The sequence below is a fragment of the Monomorium pharaonis genome, chromosome 1 (assembly GCF_013373865.1).
Source record: "Monomorium pharaonis isolate MP-MQ-018 chromosome 1, ASM1337386v2, whole genome shotgun sequence".
Classification (NCBI taxonomy): Eukaryota; Metazoa; Arthropoda; class Insecta; order Hymenoptera; family Formicidae; genus Monomorium; species Monomorium pharaonis.
This window is the reverse complement of record NC_050467.1, coordinates 8,864,795-8,881,990: the sequence shown is the minus strand read 5'-3', so window position 1 is coordinate 8,881,990 and position 17,196 is coordinate 8,864,795. Positions and strand designations below refer to the sequence as shown.

At 30.0% G+C, this 17,196-nt stretch overlaps 2 protein-coding genes across 10 annotated transcripts in view; one reads left to right on the top strand and one right to left on the bottom strand.

The window, feature by feature from the left end:
• Positions 1 to 11,326, bottom strand: part of LOC105836804 (proteasome activator complex subunit 4B) — a 165,073-nt gene extending 153,747 nt beyond the window's left edge. The window contains exon 1 of one of the 2 annotated variants that reach the window (XM_036292035.1): positions 10,847 to 11,326. In XM_036292035.1, the coding sequence (XP_036147928.1) occupies positions 10,847 to 11,106 (260 nt within the window). In that variant the 5' untranslated portion in view covers positions 11,107 to 11,326. The remainder of the gene's footprint in view (positions 1 to 10,846) is intronic. The other variant, XM_012681093.3, reaches the window with a different exon arrangement.
• Positions 11,327 to 14,343: 3,017 nt separating this feature from the next.
• Positions 14,344 to 17,196, top strand: part of LOC105831246 (protein phosphatase 1L) — a 264,636-nt gene continuing 261,783 nt past the window's right edge. For 2 of the 8 annotated variants that reach the window (XM_036292225.1, XM_036292221.1), the window contains exon 1: positions 14,355 to 14,615. Coding sequence is in view for 3 of the 8 variants with exons in the window: in XM_012671246.3 (XP_012526700.1) it covers positions 14,580 to 14,615 (36 nt within the window). In the remaining 5 variants the exon portion in view is untranslated. Of the gene's footprint in view, positions 14,616 to 14,701; positions 14,885 to 17,196 lie in introns of all 8 variants that reach the window. The other 6 variants (XM_036292211.1, XM_036292205.1, XM_028192038.2 and 3 more) reach the window with 5 other exon arrangements.

Sequence of the window (17,196 nt, the reverse complement as noted above, 5' to 3'; positions counted from 1 at the left end):
TCAACCTTGTAGGCACCTAAAGGGCGAGAGGCAAGACGAGAAAATGTACCCAGTCTCTCTCTTTTCAACGTCAGGTCCGTCTTTTTCTAACATGTGTCTGTACTTGACTCCCCACTCCTGAAACGAACAGCCTTGCTCGCGCACGGCGCACCGCGTTAGGTTCGTGTTAAGTGACAGTGTAAGGTTATAAAACAACAAATCTATCAAAAATATGCGAAATATATGAGATTTTTGTGCTAAATGTTCTTATATTATTATTTTATTATCACACAGATGTATTAATGAAACATTTAACTGAGCTTAATGTTACTTTTTGATGAATTTTCAATTTTACACTGACGTCAATAAGACATAAGATGTGTGCATCAGTTAAGTGTTGCTGTAATTAAATGAAACCAAATGAAATACAACTTTTATTTGATCTACGTAACACTTCATTTATTTATTTAATCATCAACACCATTGTAAAATTAAAAATTAATCAGTGAGTAATAAGCTCAGATTTTCACACTGGTGTGGAAGAGATAAATGAGATGTGTGATATAGAGATGTGGGTCAGTTAAATGTTGCTGTAATATTAACAATCATTAAATGATTGTTAATATTACAGCAACATTTAACTGACCCACTTAAATAAAACTTTAAATGTTTTTAATAATACTAATTTGTATTCTTTACTAGTAACGTATATAATTGCTGCTTGGTGACAAAAGATAGTTCTTATCCTTACAGCGTTACCAATATTTAACAAATGTACAGCTCTACGTCACACTTCATCTATTTAATTATTAACACTAATGTAAAATTAATTAATCAGTGAGTAACAAGCTCAAATTTTACACTGGTGTTGATCAGGTAGATGAGATGTTGTGTGATATAGAAAGGGGATGCTAAACTGCTCGTCAAACTTGATCGAGGTCGATAATGTAGAGTCATTTAGGCATTATCAAAATTTTGTACGTATTTCTTTTATAAATTTAGAAATCCTTTTCCAGAATTAAAGTTTATGTATTCCGCACACTGTTATCGTCTATACTTTAATTTTGGAGAAGGATTTTGGAACAAATTGTACAATTCTGTCGATAAAACAGATAGAATCCCCTTAAACACGGAAAACTTTTTTCCTAGGCTTATTCTAAAGGCACAGTATTGTTCTTTACTGAAATGCCAAGTGCGCCTCATGCTTATTTTATACGTACAAAGTCTAAAACTTTTATACGTAGCAAATGTTTTTACGAGTCGACTACAGAAGTCGATAACAAAACTATAATTTTCTAACTTTCTTTCGTTTTTCGTATGAAATTAATCGCAGCGCACCGCGTTACTATCTGTACTTTAATTTTGGAGAAAGATTTTCAATTCCATGTAATCAATAAAAAGATTTCGGTGTCCAAAAAATCAGTAATAAAACAGAGCAGTTTAATATCTCCTGTAATTGTCAAAAAGAATTTAATTAACTTGTAAATGTTTTTATTAATACTAATTTTTATTTTTTGTGGTTTACTAGTAACTTGTATAATGCTAATATCTCTTGATGACAAAAGATGGTTCTTATCCTTACAATATTATCAATATTTAACCAATGCACAACTCTACGTCACACTACTCATTTATTTAATCATGTCGATGAGATAAATGATAAGATGTGTAATATAGAATTGTGGATCAGTTAAATTTTGCTGTAATTGTCAATCAATATTAACTATTAATTAGCTTGAATAAAACTTTCAATGTTTTTAATAATACAAATTTTTATTTTTTGGTTTACTAGTAACGTATATAATTGCTGCTACCTTGGTGATAAAAGATAGTTCTTATCCTTACAGTGTTATCAATATATTTAATAAATGCACAACTCTATGTCACACTTCATCTATTTATTCATCATCAATGTAAAATTAATTTATAATTAATTTATAATTAATGATATAGTAATATAAGAATAAAAAACTTAATTTTTTAAAATAAATAATATAAAAGAATATGTATCTCATTAATACACAAAATATTTGTTAGTAATATTTATTTATATAAAATCCTTATGTTAAACCAGTTAAACTGTTCTTTTTTAGATAATATGCCACTTAAAAATAATAATTTATTACTTTTGCTGAACTGTTTTCAGATTATTTCATTAAATATGTATTGAACATTTGATATATTATATCTAAGTGGCGTTGTTCTCTGGTTAATTTTATACTGGTGTTAATGATAATGATAAGATGGATGTTTGTACAACAATATGAAGTTGTGGATTATTTTGTTTTTAAGATTTCGCTATATATGCTAAAAAAGATTAATATTATTAAAAACATTAATAAAAAATTATTAAAACTAATTAATTATATTATTAGAAAAAAGTTGCAAGTAAAAATATGAATAAAGTTAAATTAATCATTATTTATATTAATAATAATAATTATATATAATGAAATAATTATATTACTGAGAAATGTTGTAAATAAAAATTAATATGTGTATATTTATAATTTTTTGTATGTGATGTGATATGGAGTTGTTGAATTATTTAATATAAAAATTGGAATACAGCAGAGGGAAAAAATTTATTTCTTTTGAAATTTATTTTATCAAATTGTTTATAAATGAAAGTTTATGAGTTTTAATACAGTATTATATGAGTTTTTACTTTGAATAGTTTTTACATATGAGTATATTGAGTATATATATAAAAAAATAATTTACTTATGTATCAAATAAAATATTTTTTATTAAATTCAATCTAAGTGATACATATATCAAATTTAATTTAAGTGGTCTATAAACACTACAAAATGCGTGATATCCCAACAAAATTACCTTTTTAAAAAAGGTAAAAAAAGGCGCCAAATGTTTGGTTTTTCCTTTAAGCAAAAAAATTATTGGGTGGTTCAACCTAAGTATTATAAAGAAAAAATCACAAATTCAAGATAAAACTTTTAATCAAATTCAACCTAAATGGTATATACTTTTGGATGGTTCAACCTAAGTATTATATACTAAGTGTGTCAAATTCAACCTAAGTAATATATACTAAGTGTGTCAAATTTAACTTAAATAATATATAAAAAATTTACAAAATTCAAAATAAAACTTTTGATCAAATTCAACCTAAGTGATATATGGAATAGAAAAAAATAATTTACTTGTGTTCAAATAAGATATTTTTCATTAAATTCAATCTAAGTGATACATACATCAAATTCAATCTAAGTGGTCTATAAACACTACAAAATGCGTGATATCCCAACAAAATTACCTTTTTGTAAAAGGTAAAAAAAGGCGTCAAGTGCACATACAAAAGAAAAAGAAAGAGCTGGCAAATTATTCGGTTTAGCAGCGGTAAGTTTTTGTAGTAAAATATTTATTTGTATTAAAGTATTTATTTGTAATATTTATAATTTATTTGTATTAAAACTTATTTTCAAGCTCAATATTATCTACTTTATTTCTTGCCAATATGCTTCCTGACAATTGTTTTTTGCAGGCGCACAGCAGCCAATAATTTAATACAAAAGCTAATATTTATAGTTTAATCTTATATTTAAGAATCTTCTTAAGTTTATCGTTAAAATATTCTCATTTTATAGTGTCAAAACTAAAAAATTTGTATTGTAAAAACTGGCTAAAGAATAATAATAATGTTTTAGTTTCTATAAAAATATTTGCTTTTATAACTGGGGCAAAATATTTAGATATCACTATTTTTGTAGAAAAGTTAATTTGTGTGAGTATCAACTTTAAAAATTTCAGAAATATATATTATTTAAGTTAAATTTGACACACTTACAAGGGAACCACGCAAACTCAAAAATTCAGATTTTAATGAAACTGGCATAAATGTAGAGGGGATGAATACATGAATTTAGAAATTTTTAGTTGGTGCCCAAAAACGGCTTGAAGGGGTGAAACCACCCTTCAAAGTTGAGACGATTTCTGCGGTTTTTCGATATATCTCGTAAATTAAACAAAATATAAAAAAATGTTTCATACGAAAGTTTTACAGTATAAATACCTTTATTTAACTATGCTATTTATTTAAAAAAAAATTTTATATATATATTTTTTTTTCCCGAAAAATGAATAGCGTAGTTAAATGGAAGTATTTATGCTGTAAAACTTTTGTATGAAAAAAACATTTTTTAATATTTTGTTTAGTTTACGAGATATATCGAAAAACCGCAAAAATGTCTCAACTTTGAAGGGTGGTTTCACTCCTTCAAACCGTTTTTGGGCACCAACTAAAAATTTCTAAATTCATGTATTCACCCCCTCTACATTTATGCTAAGTTTCATTAAAATCAGAATTTACGAGTTTGCAAGGTTCCCTTGTTAGTATATAATACTTAGGTTGAACCATCCAAAAGTATATACCACTTAGGTTGAATTTGATTAAAAGTTTTATCTTGAATTTGTGATTTTTTCCTTATATTACTTAGGTTGAACCATCCAATAATTTTTTTGCTTAAAGAAAAAACCAAACACTTGGCGTCTTTTTTTACCTTTTTTAAAAAGGTAATTTTGTTGGGTAATTTTATTATACTAGACCACAACATTGCGCGCGCTTCGCGCGCGCCACTTAGCATTTTTATATTGAACATTGCACTTTTTTTTCTTCTGTAATATTACTCTCACACACTTTATCATATTTAATGCCCTTCTCTATCTCACGCTCTTTCTCCCACTCTCTAAATTATTAATTATAATATTAATGATATTAATTATATTATTTTCATATTGTTCATTATTACTCTTACACTTTACTTTCTTATTTAATCCTCTTCTTTATCTCTCACGCTCTCCCACTCTCCTCCCTCCACCCCTCTCTCACTCATTAAACACAAATTAGTGATTATATTATATTTTCATGTTTCTTAATATCACTCTTACATACTTTATCTCCATACTTAATCCCCTTTAAATAAATTAAAAATTATAATATATTATATGTAATGTTACCTGTTAATTTTCAATCAATTTTCAAAACTTTCACTTTCTGGCGAACTCTTTAGAAAATTATTGTACGCGTCCGGAACTATAGGAAAACTGTGTTAAAATAAATAGAATTCTCGATATTCGATTAGCATTTCCCGTCAACCCTCAAAATTCAAGTTTTCCGGAAAATATAATTGTTTACAAAATGTTTTAATTAATTATATCACCTGAATTCTATAGCAAATTATTGTACGCGTCCGGAACTATGTGAGAATTACGTTAAAATAAATAGATCAGTCGATATTTGATTAGCATTTCAGGTCTAGCTTTAAAAATTCAAGTTTTCCGGGCAAAATAATTGTTTAAAAAATGTTTTTATTAATTATAACACCGTAACTTTCCAAAAACTATTGTACGCGTCCAGAACTATATGAAAACTGTGTTAAAATAAATAGAACTGTTGATATTCGATTTGCATTTCACGTCTAGTCCTCAAAAATCAAGTTTTCCGGGAAAAATAACTGTTTAAACAATGTTTTAATTAATTAAAACACCGTATCTTTTTAAAAAACTATTGTACGCGTCGAAAACTATATGAAAAATGCGTTTAAATAAATAGAACTGTTGATATTCGATTAGCATTTCACGTCTAGCTCTCAAAATTCAAGTTTTTCGGGTGAAATAATTGTTAAAAAAATGTTTTAATTAATTATATTACCGGAACTCTTTAGAAACTTATTGTACGCGTCCGGAACTATATGAGAATTGCGTTAAAATAAATAGAACTGTCGATATTTGAACAGCATCTCACCTTTAGCTTTCAAAAGTCAAGTTTTTCGGGCAAAATAATTGTTTAAAAAATGTTTTAATTAATTATAACACCGTAACTTTTTAAAAAACTCTTGTAGGCGTCCAGAACTATATAAGAATTACGTTAAAATACATAGATCTGTCGATATTCGATTAGAATTTCAGGCCTAGCCCTAAAATACAAGTTTTTCGGACAAAATAATTGTTTAAAAAATGTTCTAATTAATTATTTCACCTGAACTTTATAAAAACATATTGTACGCGTCCCGAACTATATGAGAATTACGTTCAAATAAATAGATCTGTCGATATTCGATTAGCACTTGTCGTGTAGCCTTAGAAATTCAAGTTTTTCGGTCAAAATAATTGTTTAAAAAATGTTCTAATTAATTATATCACCTGAACTTTATAGAAACATATTGTACGCGTCCCGAACTATATGAGAATTACGTTAAAATAATTAGATCTGTCGATATTCGATTAGCACTTGTCGTGTAGCCTTAGAAATTCAAGTTTTTCAAGCAAAATAATTGTTTAAAAAATGTTCTAATTAATTATATCACCGGAACTTTACAGAAACATATTGTACGCGTCCCGAACTATATGAGAATTACGTTCAAATAAATAGATCTGTCGATATTCGATTAGCACTTGTCGTGTAGCCTTAGAAATTCAAGTTTTTCAAGCATAATAATTGTTTAAAAAATGTTCTAATTAATTATATCACCGGAACTTTATAGAAACATATTGTACGCGTCCCGAACTATATGAGAATTACGTTAAAATAATTAGATCTGTCGATATTCGATTAGCACTTGTCGTGTAGCCTTAGAAATTCAAGTTTTTCAAGCAAAATAATTGTTTAAAAAATGTCCTAATTAATTATATCACCGGAACTTTACAGAAACATATTGTACGCGTCCCGAACTATATGAGAATTACGTTAAAATAATTAGATCTGTCCATATTCGATTAGCACTTGTCGTGTAGCCTTAGAAATTCAAGTTTTTCAAGCATAATAATTGTTTAAAAAATGTTCTAATTAATTATATCACCGGAACTTTATAGAAACATATTGTACGCGTCCAAAACTATATGAAAAATGCGTTTAAATAAATAGAACTGTTGATATTCGATTAGCATTTCACGTCTAGCTCTCAAAATTCAAGTTTTTCGGGTGAAATAATTGTTAAAAAAATGTTTTAATTAATTATATTACCGGAACTCTTTAGAAACTTATTGTACGCGTCCGGAACTATATGAGAATTGCGTTAAAATAAATAGAACTGTCGATATTTGAACAGCATCTCACCTTTAGCCCTCAAAAGTCAAGTTTTTCGGGCAAAATAATTGTTTAAAAAATGTTTTAATTAATTATAACACCGTAACTTTTTAAAAAACTCTTGTAGGCGTCCAGAACTATATAAGAATTACGTTAAAATACATAGATCTGTCGATATTCGATTAGAATTTCAGGCCTAGCCCTAAAATACAAGTTTTTCGGACAAAATAATTGTTTAAAAAATGTTCTAATTAATTATTTCACCTGAACTTTATAAAAACATATTGTACGCGTCCCGAACTATATGAGAATTACGTTCAAATAAATAGATCTGTCGATATTCGATTAGCACTTGTCGTGTAGCCTTAGAAATTCAAGTTTTTCGGTCAAAATAATTGTTTAAAAAATGTTCTAATTAATTATATCACCTGAATTTTATAGAAACATATTGTATGCGTCCCGAACTATATGAGAATTACGTTAAAATAATTAGATCTGTCGATATTCGATTAGCACTTGTCGTGTAGCCTTAGAAATTCAAGTTTTTCAAGCAAAATAATTGTTTAAAAAATGTTCTAATTAATTATATCACCGGAACTTTATAGAAACATATTGTACGCGTCCCGAACTATATGAGAATTACGTTAAAATAAATAGATCTGTCGATATTCAAATAGCACTTGACGTGTAGCCTTAGAAATTCAAGTTTTTCGGGCAAAATAATTGTTTAAAAAATGTTCTAATTAATTATATCACCTGAACTTTACAGAAACATATTGTACGCGTCCCGAACTATATGAGAATTACGTTAAAATAATTAGATCTGTCGATATTCGATTAGCACTTGTCGTGTAGCCTTAGAAATTCAAGTTTTTCAAGCAAAATAATTGTTTAAATAATGTTCTAATTAATTATATCACCGGAACTTTACAGAAACATATTGTACGCGTCCCGAACTATATGAGAATTACGTTCAAATAAATAGATCTGTCGATATTCGATTAGCACTTGTCGTGTAGCCTTAGAAATTCAAGTTTTTCAAGCAAAATAATTGTTTAAAAAATGTTTTAATTAATTATATCACCTGAACTTTATAGAAACATATTGTAAGCGTCCCGAACTATATGAGAATTACGTTAAAATAATTAGATCTGTCGATATTCGATTAGCACTTGTCGTGTAGCCTTAGAAATTCAAGTTTTTCAAGCAAAATAATTGTTTAAAAAATGTTCTAATTAATTATATCACCGGAACTTTATAGAAACATATTGTACGCGTCCCGAACTATATGAGAATTACGTTAAAATAAATAGATCTGTCGATATTCAAATAGCACTTGACGTGTAGCCTTAGAAATTCAAGTTTTTCGGGCAAAATAATTGTTTAAAAAATGTTCTAATTAATTATATCACCTGAACTTTACAGAAACATATTGTACGCGTCCCGAACTATATGAGAATTCCGTTAAAATAAATAGATCTGTCGATATTCGATTAGCACTTGTCGTGTAGCCTTAGAAATTCAAGTTTTTCAAGCAAAATAATTGTTTAAAAAATGTTCTAATTAATTATAACGCCGTAACTCTTTAAAAAACCATTATACGCGTACAGAACTATATGAAAACTGCGTTGAAATAGACATAATTGTCAATATTCGATTTGCATTTCACGTCTAGCAAAAATTCAAGTTTTTCGGGCAAAATAATTTTTTAAAAAATGTTTTAATTAATTATATTACCGGAACTCTTTAGAAATTTATTGTACGCGTCCAGAACTATATAAGAATTCCGTTAAAATAAATAGAACTGTCGATATTTGAACAGCATCTCACCTTTAGCCCTCAAAAGTCAAGTTTCTCGGACAAAATAATTGTTTAAAAAATGTTTTAATTAATTATATCACTGGAACTCTTTAGAAAATTATTGGACGCGTCCGGAACTATATGAAAACTGCGTTAAAATAAATAAATCTGTCGATATTCAATTAGCACTTCACGTCTAGCTTTCAAAATTCAAGTTTTCCGGGCAAAATAATTTTTAAAAAAATGTTTTTATTAATTACAACACCATAACTTTTTTAAAAACTATTGACACACGTTTAGTCGGCATCGCGGAAAAGCGACAACAATACTTCGAGAGATGCGAGTATTGATGCCATGCCCTTTTTTAGAAAGGATTCTTACTTCTCCCCCCCCCTTTCTCTCTTTCTCTCTCTCTCTCTCTCTCGTTCTCTTCCTCTCGTATATTTTTTATTTGGCTCTTTTTTCTTTTTCCCTGATTTCTTGTAATTATTTCAATCAGCTATCAAAAGTGACAGTTTGACAGCTGAAAATGACACGAAGTAGTTTGACAGCTGGAAATGACACGAAGTGAAGACAGTCACAACGCACTTAACAACTTTATAGCGAGACAGCCAATCAGCATCTCGGAAAAGCGGCAACAATAAATTCGATTCGATTTAACATCTCCTTTTTTAGATAGGAATAAAAAATAATACATTTTTATTTATTATAAAATTAGAGATTTTTATTTATTATAAAATAAGATTATTTTTAATAAAAAATATTTTTTGATGATAGTCTTAAACGTCGTAAGTTATCATTATAAATTAAAAAAAAACTGTTGTCATGTGCTCGAAAAAAGAATTTATCTTACTTCTTCAAAAAACATTACAAAATTTTATCAATTATATAATCAATTATATAAGTATATTTATTATTAATAAATTTACTATTAATTATTACTATCTTTTACACATCTTAACTGTGTTAACTATCAATATTAAATATTGCATTCTATTGCAATTAAAATTTACAAAAATTTAATAATTAATGAATATATAATTTTCCAATTGTAGCAGTGGAAGGATTTATTTGCAAACACTGCAGTGCATGTATTATTTCAGTTTCCATTATTAACCAAATATTAAACAAATAAAATAATTCATTGTGAAGCAATGTATATCTTATTTAATAAGACTTATTAGAAAATGTTCAATTTATAAAAACAAATTTTTCAATATTATAGTAACTTACACCACAAATATATTCGTAATTACTGCTCTGTTCCTTGGCAGTAAAGGTGCCTTTACACGCTGACGGTTGACGCTTATTTTCAGCGTCAAAAGACATCACGGAACTAAAAATGACAAATGGGTATTTTTATTTTTAGTCACGTGATGTTTTTTGATGCTGAAAATGAGCGTCAAGCATCAGAGTAAAAAGGCACCTTAAAATAAAGCTAAACAGCGTTTCTCGCGTACAACTCGAAATTGTATAACACTGTGTCACACAATGACGACACAATGTTTGATAGATGGAAAGCCCCTTAGCTTTATAGCTGTGCACCTGATTGTGTGATCTTGTGTCGTAGTTGGAAAACACTAGTTCGTACACTGTGTTACACAGTGTTGCCTGTGTACATTGCTGGAAAGCACCCAACATCTTTAGTTCATATAAGAAATAACGTTTTATAAACATTTATTAATCACTATTATTAATCACGTTATAGACCATAAATGACTAAAAATTCATGTCATTGTCTTCTCTTGACATCATTGCTTGGGAAGTTTCATGAAGTTACATGATTAATCTCTAGATCTTCAAGCTAATCTACTATGTACTCTTTGCTTCCTCTTCCCAGCTTTTGGTTCTTTGCACACTATTTTGCCAAAATTGAACATAAAAGTTAATTTCAAAAGAAAGATAAGAAACATGTAACAAAAAATGTAATCGTTAATAAAATAGCGTACAAAGATAAAAAAAACGTAATAGGTAAAAAAGCAAGAAACAAAAAGTAAACACTGCAGATTGATAGTCACTTACAGATTTAATCTGCTCGTCCAGAAGATGCATCCCGGTGCGAGCTCACGCAGCATGACCGCACGTCCTAAGTTTCCCTTAATCTCGGCGAGCCATTGTTGTGATTCCACGTCGAGCTCGTTCGCATAAGGCAACAATCTATTGTACACCAGTTCCTTCTGCGGACGAAAATCCACAAAATCCATTTCGGACGATGGCGATGATGACAACGACGGCATTATAAAGTTCTCCTCTGTGTTTTTGTACTCAAACTCGGTAATCATGATGTCATTTATGCTACCAATCTAACATAAATGATTAGACTCTAGTTCGGCGAAAAACAATGAATTGAAATAATTTGTATGCAACTGAATCACCGACAACTTGCTTATTCTTATTCATTTTCAACGAGTCATGTTTGTGTTTGGAAAGCCTAACCTTTGAATTGTTCTCTTTCGCTGCACTGCTGCACTGGTGCAACAGGTTAATAGTGGTCTGTTCCATGGTGTTATAAAGCATGCGTTCGAAAATAGCTTTAGCAGGTGTTGGGAAAAAAGGTTAAGTTGGTAGTATTGAGAATTCTTAAAGCTGTGTTCGTTTTCTCCCCCAGCAGGAAGTAGTTGGAGATCGATCGAATAGGGGCTCGATTCTTGAATTTATTTGTAAGAGAAACGTATTCGCAAATTCTGTTCTTACAGAAAAGTTAGAAATTTATTGGCTATCGTATGGCTATTAACCAATAAACTTACAACTTTTTGTTAGAGCGAGTATTTGCGTATACGTTTCTTTTGTGAATGACTTCGGGTGTTTACGATAATGGCTATCCGAGTAATTTTCTCTAGGACCAAAATATATGATAAGCACAACCATCTACTATCATCATGATTCGTGACAACTCAATGCTGTCCGGTATAGGGTGTTTACGATAATGGCTATCCGAGTAATTTTCTCTAGGACCAAAATATATGATAAGCACAACCATTTACTATCATCATGATTCGTGACAACTCAATGCTGTCCGGTAATAGCCAAATCATCACGAGCAAGTTGCGAGTTCCGTGAGTTTGTAGCAGGTAACCTAAAAAGTACGACATAAATAATTTGATTATTACAATTAAAAATAATCTGTTTTTAATGTATGATAAGATTATTAACTTTAAAATAGTAATTATATGTAACACAATCATGTATTTTTAAAGTATTGTCTAAAGTAATATCAGAGTTTATTCTATTTACAAATATTTATTTTGTCTATCAAGTTTCTATCATAACGGTATTATTTCAAAACCTAATATTTTAATTAAACATTGATTCTCAATAAATGTTATTATTTATTATTAACTAACATATATATTAGAAAAGTCATCTTTTATTAAACGGATGGTGTTAACACTTTGAAACAAATGAGATAAATTATGTAAAATTATTAAATAAATCATTATTAATAATATTTTTTAGATTACAAGTAAAATAAAAATTTAAGTATAAATATTTTTCTTTCTTGTAACAACTGTTAATGATAAGTGCATGGTGTTATCATTGATTTAAAAAATCATATATCTTTATGTATAAATATTATGCATGAATATTTCACTAATGTGAAACTAATAATAATGTTTACAATAAATTTTTTTAATTTGTAATACAAGTGCATAGTAAATTAAGATATACTGTAAACAGATATACGTTAGATATGCATTAGATATACGTTATAATATAGAAACTTGATAGACAAATTAATAAATAAAATATTTGTAAATAAAATAATCTCTTTAATATTACTTTAGACAATACTTTAAAAATACATGATTGTGTTATATAATTACTATTTTAATGAAGTTAATAATTTTACCATACATTAAAAACAGATTATTTTTAATTGTAATAATCAAATTATTTATGTCGTACTTTTTAGGTTACCTGCTACAAACTCACGGAACTCGCAACTCGCAACTTGCTCGTGATGATTTGGCTATATCGGACAGCATTGAGTTGTCACGAATCATGATGATAGTAGATGGTTGTGCTTATCATATATTTCGGTCCTAGAGAAAATTACTCCGATAGCCATTATCGTAAACACCCACTATAAATTTTCAGTACTGGCAGTGAATTTTGGAACACAGCCTAAAATATAATGACATTAAGAATAAAAAATTAATCTACTTATACTTACACCAAAATTGTAATGTTATATAAAAATTAAATTAGAATTAATTTGATTTAAAAATACTTTGCGCGAGATACTACTACGTTGTCTCTTAATATTGCTTATATAAAGCGCTCTCGTACAACCAGGAACATGGCTGACGGTTACTTGATCGATTACTACTTACATCAAAGGTGCCGACGCTCACTGTCGCTACTGTATTAAAGATCTATAGGGTCTGTTCGCGTCACGTGCTCCAACATGCTCCTATTCACCAACACACTCTAATACGTTGATTCCGATGACGCCAACCTATTAGAATGCGTTGGAGTGAGTAGGACCATGTCGGAGCATGGCGACGCGAACAAACCAATAATTGGTGCTTTTCATTTAATAACATAAGTTGACACAAGCATCGTTCTATTTTTTTTTATGTTCAATGAGTAACAAAGATAGAACGATACTTGTGTCGACTTGTGTCACTAAATGGAAAGCACCCATCAAAGATGCGCTAATGGCCCCCAACCGTGACTCTTGTCCGCCATCTTGTACCCATACTGGCGACTGGATGGGGGCTGGGGGGCTGCAGTCTGGAGTAGTGGAGATAATAAAAGTAAACAATGCGAGCCTGCTCCAAGTTCTACGCAACCATATAGCAGCTGCAAATTTAATTTTTCTTGTTCTTCCTGAGTGTGTCGTCAAAATATAGTGACTCTCGAGAGTGCAGAGATTGAATTACCTTATAATTTCTGACACATTCCTTTAACCTATATTACTCAGCACAAAGCACTCCCCCCTCTTCCTTGCCCAGCATGGGTACGCAATGGCGGATAAACCACTTGATTCAAGTGACCAATCAAAATTGTGTTCGCCATTGGCGAATCTTTTATTATAGGTCTTTACTGACAGTGAATATCGAAACGCAGCCTCAGTTGAATTTCATTTGTGAGGGTGCTGTCCCATCGGAAAGGATCACCAATCGCGGGATCGCTCTGTTAAAACCCTTTGAAAATTCCGTCGAAACGGATCCCGTAATTGGTGATCCGCCTTTCCGATTCCGTTTTCCGAGGCCCATGGAACAGCACCCTGGGGCTCGATTCTTGAATTCATTCGCAAGAAAACGTATGCGCAAATACCCGCTCTAACAGAAAAGTTGCAAGTTTATTGGTTAAAAGCCATACGATAGCCAATAAATTTTCAACTTTTCTGTAAGAACAGAATTTGCGAATACGTTTCTCTTGCAAATGAATTCAAGAATCGAGCCCCTGAGAATGCAAAAGGAATGTGCATTTAACTGAGACTTATGACGTCACAAGTGAGAATTATCTGAGTTTTCATGTAAATGGAAAGCAGCAATTATAAGATATCTATGGTTCCTTCTATCTTTTTACAAGCGTTGACCCGCATGTTTTGAGACACTTTGTATATGGTTAATGGTTCTATTTTCATGAATGACATGGCTCTATCACTTACATCATGCTCGTGTTCACATAGCATTTTTAACCATTTTATTCAGATTAATATTAAAAATAAGCTTAATATTGATTGCAATAATTGATTTTTACAAGCAATCGTCAGCAAAAGAACTCTGAAGGTTATTAAAATATTATGGACGACGACTTGGAAGATCGAATTTTGTATCAGGTGAAGAAATAATATTGTTTAAAAAAGTTTAAAAACATTTTTTACAATGTTGCTTTTTAAACTAACACCACATATCTTTATTTCAGCTGAAATTATATATCTATAATAAATTTAAGACTTTAGTACAAATTTTAATAAGGTTTACGGTTTTGTTCTTATATTATGATGAAAGTAGGGTTAATCGACAATTTTTTGTGAATATAAAGGTTTGAAAAGTCAGAATTGTTCGATGTTATAAAAAATATTAAGTGACAAAAATACTTTTGAAGGTTAGGAAATGTGTCATATCAACAATATAAACTGACATAAATATGAACAAAATTTAAAAAACATTTATCGCAAATAATAAATGCGTGAAATTTGAAGCGCGCACTGTATTTTAATCACATAATTTGAATTTTATCAAGTAGAAGTATCATTATTTAAATATTTAAGTTATATAGAAAATTTGTTTAATATAATATTTGTTATATATATAATATTCGTTTAATAGAAAACGAATATCATATTATGAGTAATTCTTTTCAATTTCATATTTCTGGCAGTGCCTCAGCTTCTAATATAGACTTTTTTTTTATGGAACATATTCAATACTTTTGACACAAGTCGTTTTCAATTTAGAATTTGATGTAAACTTATTTGCACACTTTGCTTGGAAGGAGAGTTGAAATGTGTTTTTAATCAATGAACGTATCTGCTCCTAGTGTTACAATAGAAACAGCTTATGACAATAATATGCACCTAAATGTTAATAAAGATATTAAAGATATAAAATTCTAGAAAAAAATTTTAGGTTTTATATTGCCCAAAATAACTAAAAAAATCATTTTAAAAAGGTGGAATTTTAGAGTCCCACTGAGACACAAAGGGTTAATTGTTTTAAATATTGACTTTGACTATATAGGAAATGTTTTATGTTACCATATATAAAGAAATTTAGCGAGGGCATTAGCCACAGGTTAGTAAAGTTGGGATTAAACATTGTGTTTACCCTAAAAAAGTTAAATTAATAAAAAGAGGTAAAGATAAGGTGGATAACAAAAATAAAATAGATGTAGTATATTGCATACTGTAATGCAGCATACATTGGCTGTGTTTCAAAATTGCTGTCAGTACTGAAAATCTATAGTGTACGTAACAGAAACTATAAATTTTCAGTACTGACAGCAGTTTTGAAACACAGCCATTGATCAAACAAAACAGCATTTAAGGACTTGTGTTAAAGAATATTATAACAATATTAGGAAACATGAGAGTAAACACTCATTGCTGACAGTGGTCAGCAAACACTGCACAATAATACAACCATAATTTTCAATGTTGACACTAAAACTAATACATGTAGAAAAGAACCAAAAAAAGAGAGAGGTTGCGGAAATGTTCTTCACAAAAAAGAATCCACACAAAATTAATCAACAGAAAGATACAGAGCTTGAGTGACATATATAATAATATTATAAACTTGACTTACAAATATGTTCTTTGTTATTATTATAAAATCATTTCGGTTTACATATGTACATACTTATATTCAGTTTCATGTTGACATTGGTAGAGTACAGATGCGCTATTACATCTGTTTTTTAAATTTGTAATGAAGAAAGGAAAATTTTAGTTCCTCAGATGGCAGATGAGTAACAATTTGCGCGTAATAATTAGCGAAAGTGCGAGAGACATGCCAATCGCAAGCTGATCGATCTTATTCATAAAAAGAAGACATTAAATTTAAAAAGAATTTTCTTGAATTAATACGTCGTTTGTTTCGGCGAGTTTGAGATTCTAACATAATCGCGAATTGCTCGAGAATATAATGTAGAGAATAAGTTTATTAATAAGAATTCGGAATAATACGTTGAGAGCGTACTGCGGGGCCTCGCGCACGGGGCTCCTTCAAGCACTCGCAAGATGGGCGTGTTCGTGGGAAGAGGAGTACTCGACAAGACGGGCGGCGCAATGGAACGTATGAGATAGAGTAAGACGGAAAAAAATTCTTACGTTTGGCGCAAATTTTTTTTCCATCTTACTCTATCTCATACGTTTCATTGCGCCGCCCGTCTCGAGTGCTCCTCTTCCCACGAACACGCCCATCTTGCGCGTGCTTGAAGGAGCCCCATGCGCGAGGCCCCGCAGTACGCTCTCAGCGTATTATTCCGAATTCTTATTAATAAACTTTTTCTTTACATTATATTCTCGAGCAATTCGCGATTATGTTAGAATCTCAAACTCGCCGAAACAAACGACGTATTAATTCAAGAAAATTCTTTTTAAATTTAATGTCTTCTTTTTATGAATAAGATCGATTAGCTTGCGATTGGCATGTCTCTCGCACTTTCACTAATTATTACGCGCAAATTGTTACTCATCTGCCATCGCCGTTTTATCATTTATAATATTTCTAATATAATTCATACTATTCACGAGGCTCGTACGTGGCAGTCGCGCTATCGAAGCGCTGCAGTGCTGCTTCAACCGCGAGGCTCGTAAATTCCAAAAATTTGACGACGAACGTGGGAAAATTACTAAATTATGCGGATTCATTACTCTGCTCATAAGAGTGATAGCGTAAAGAGAATTCGAACAT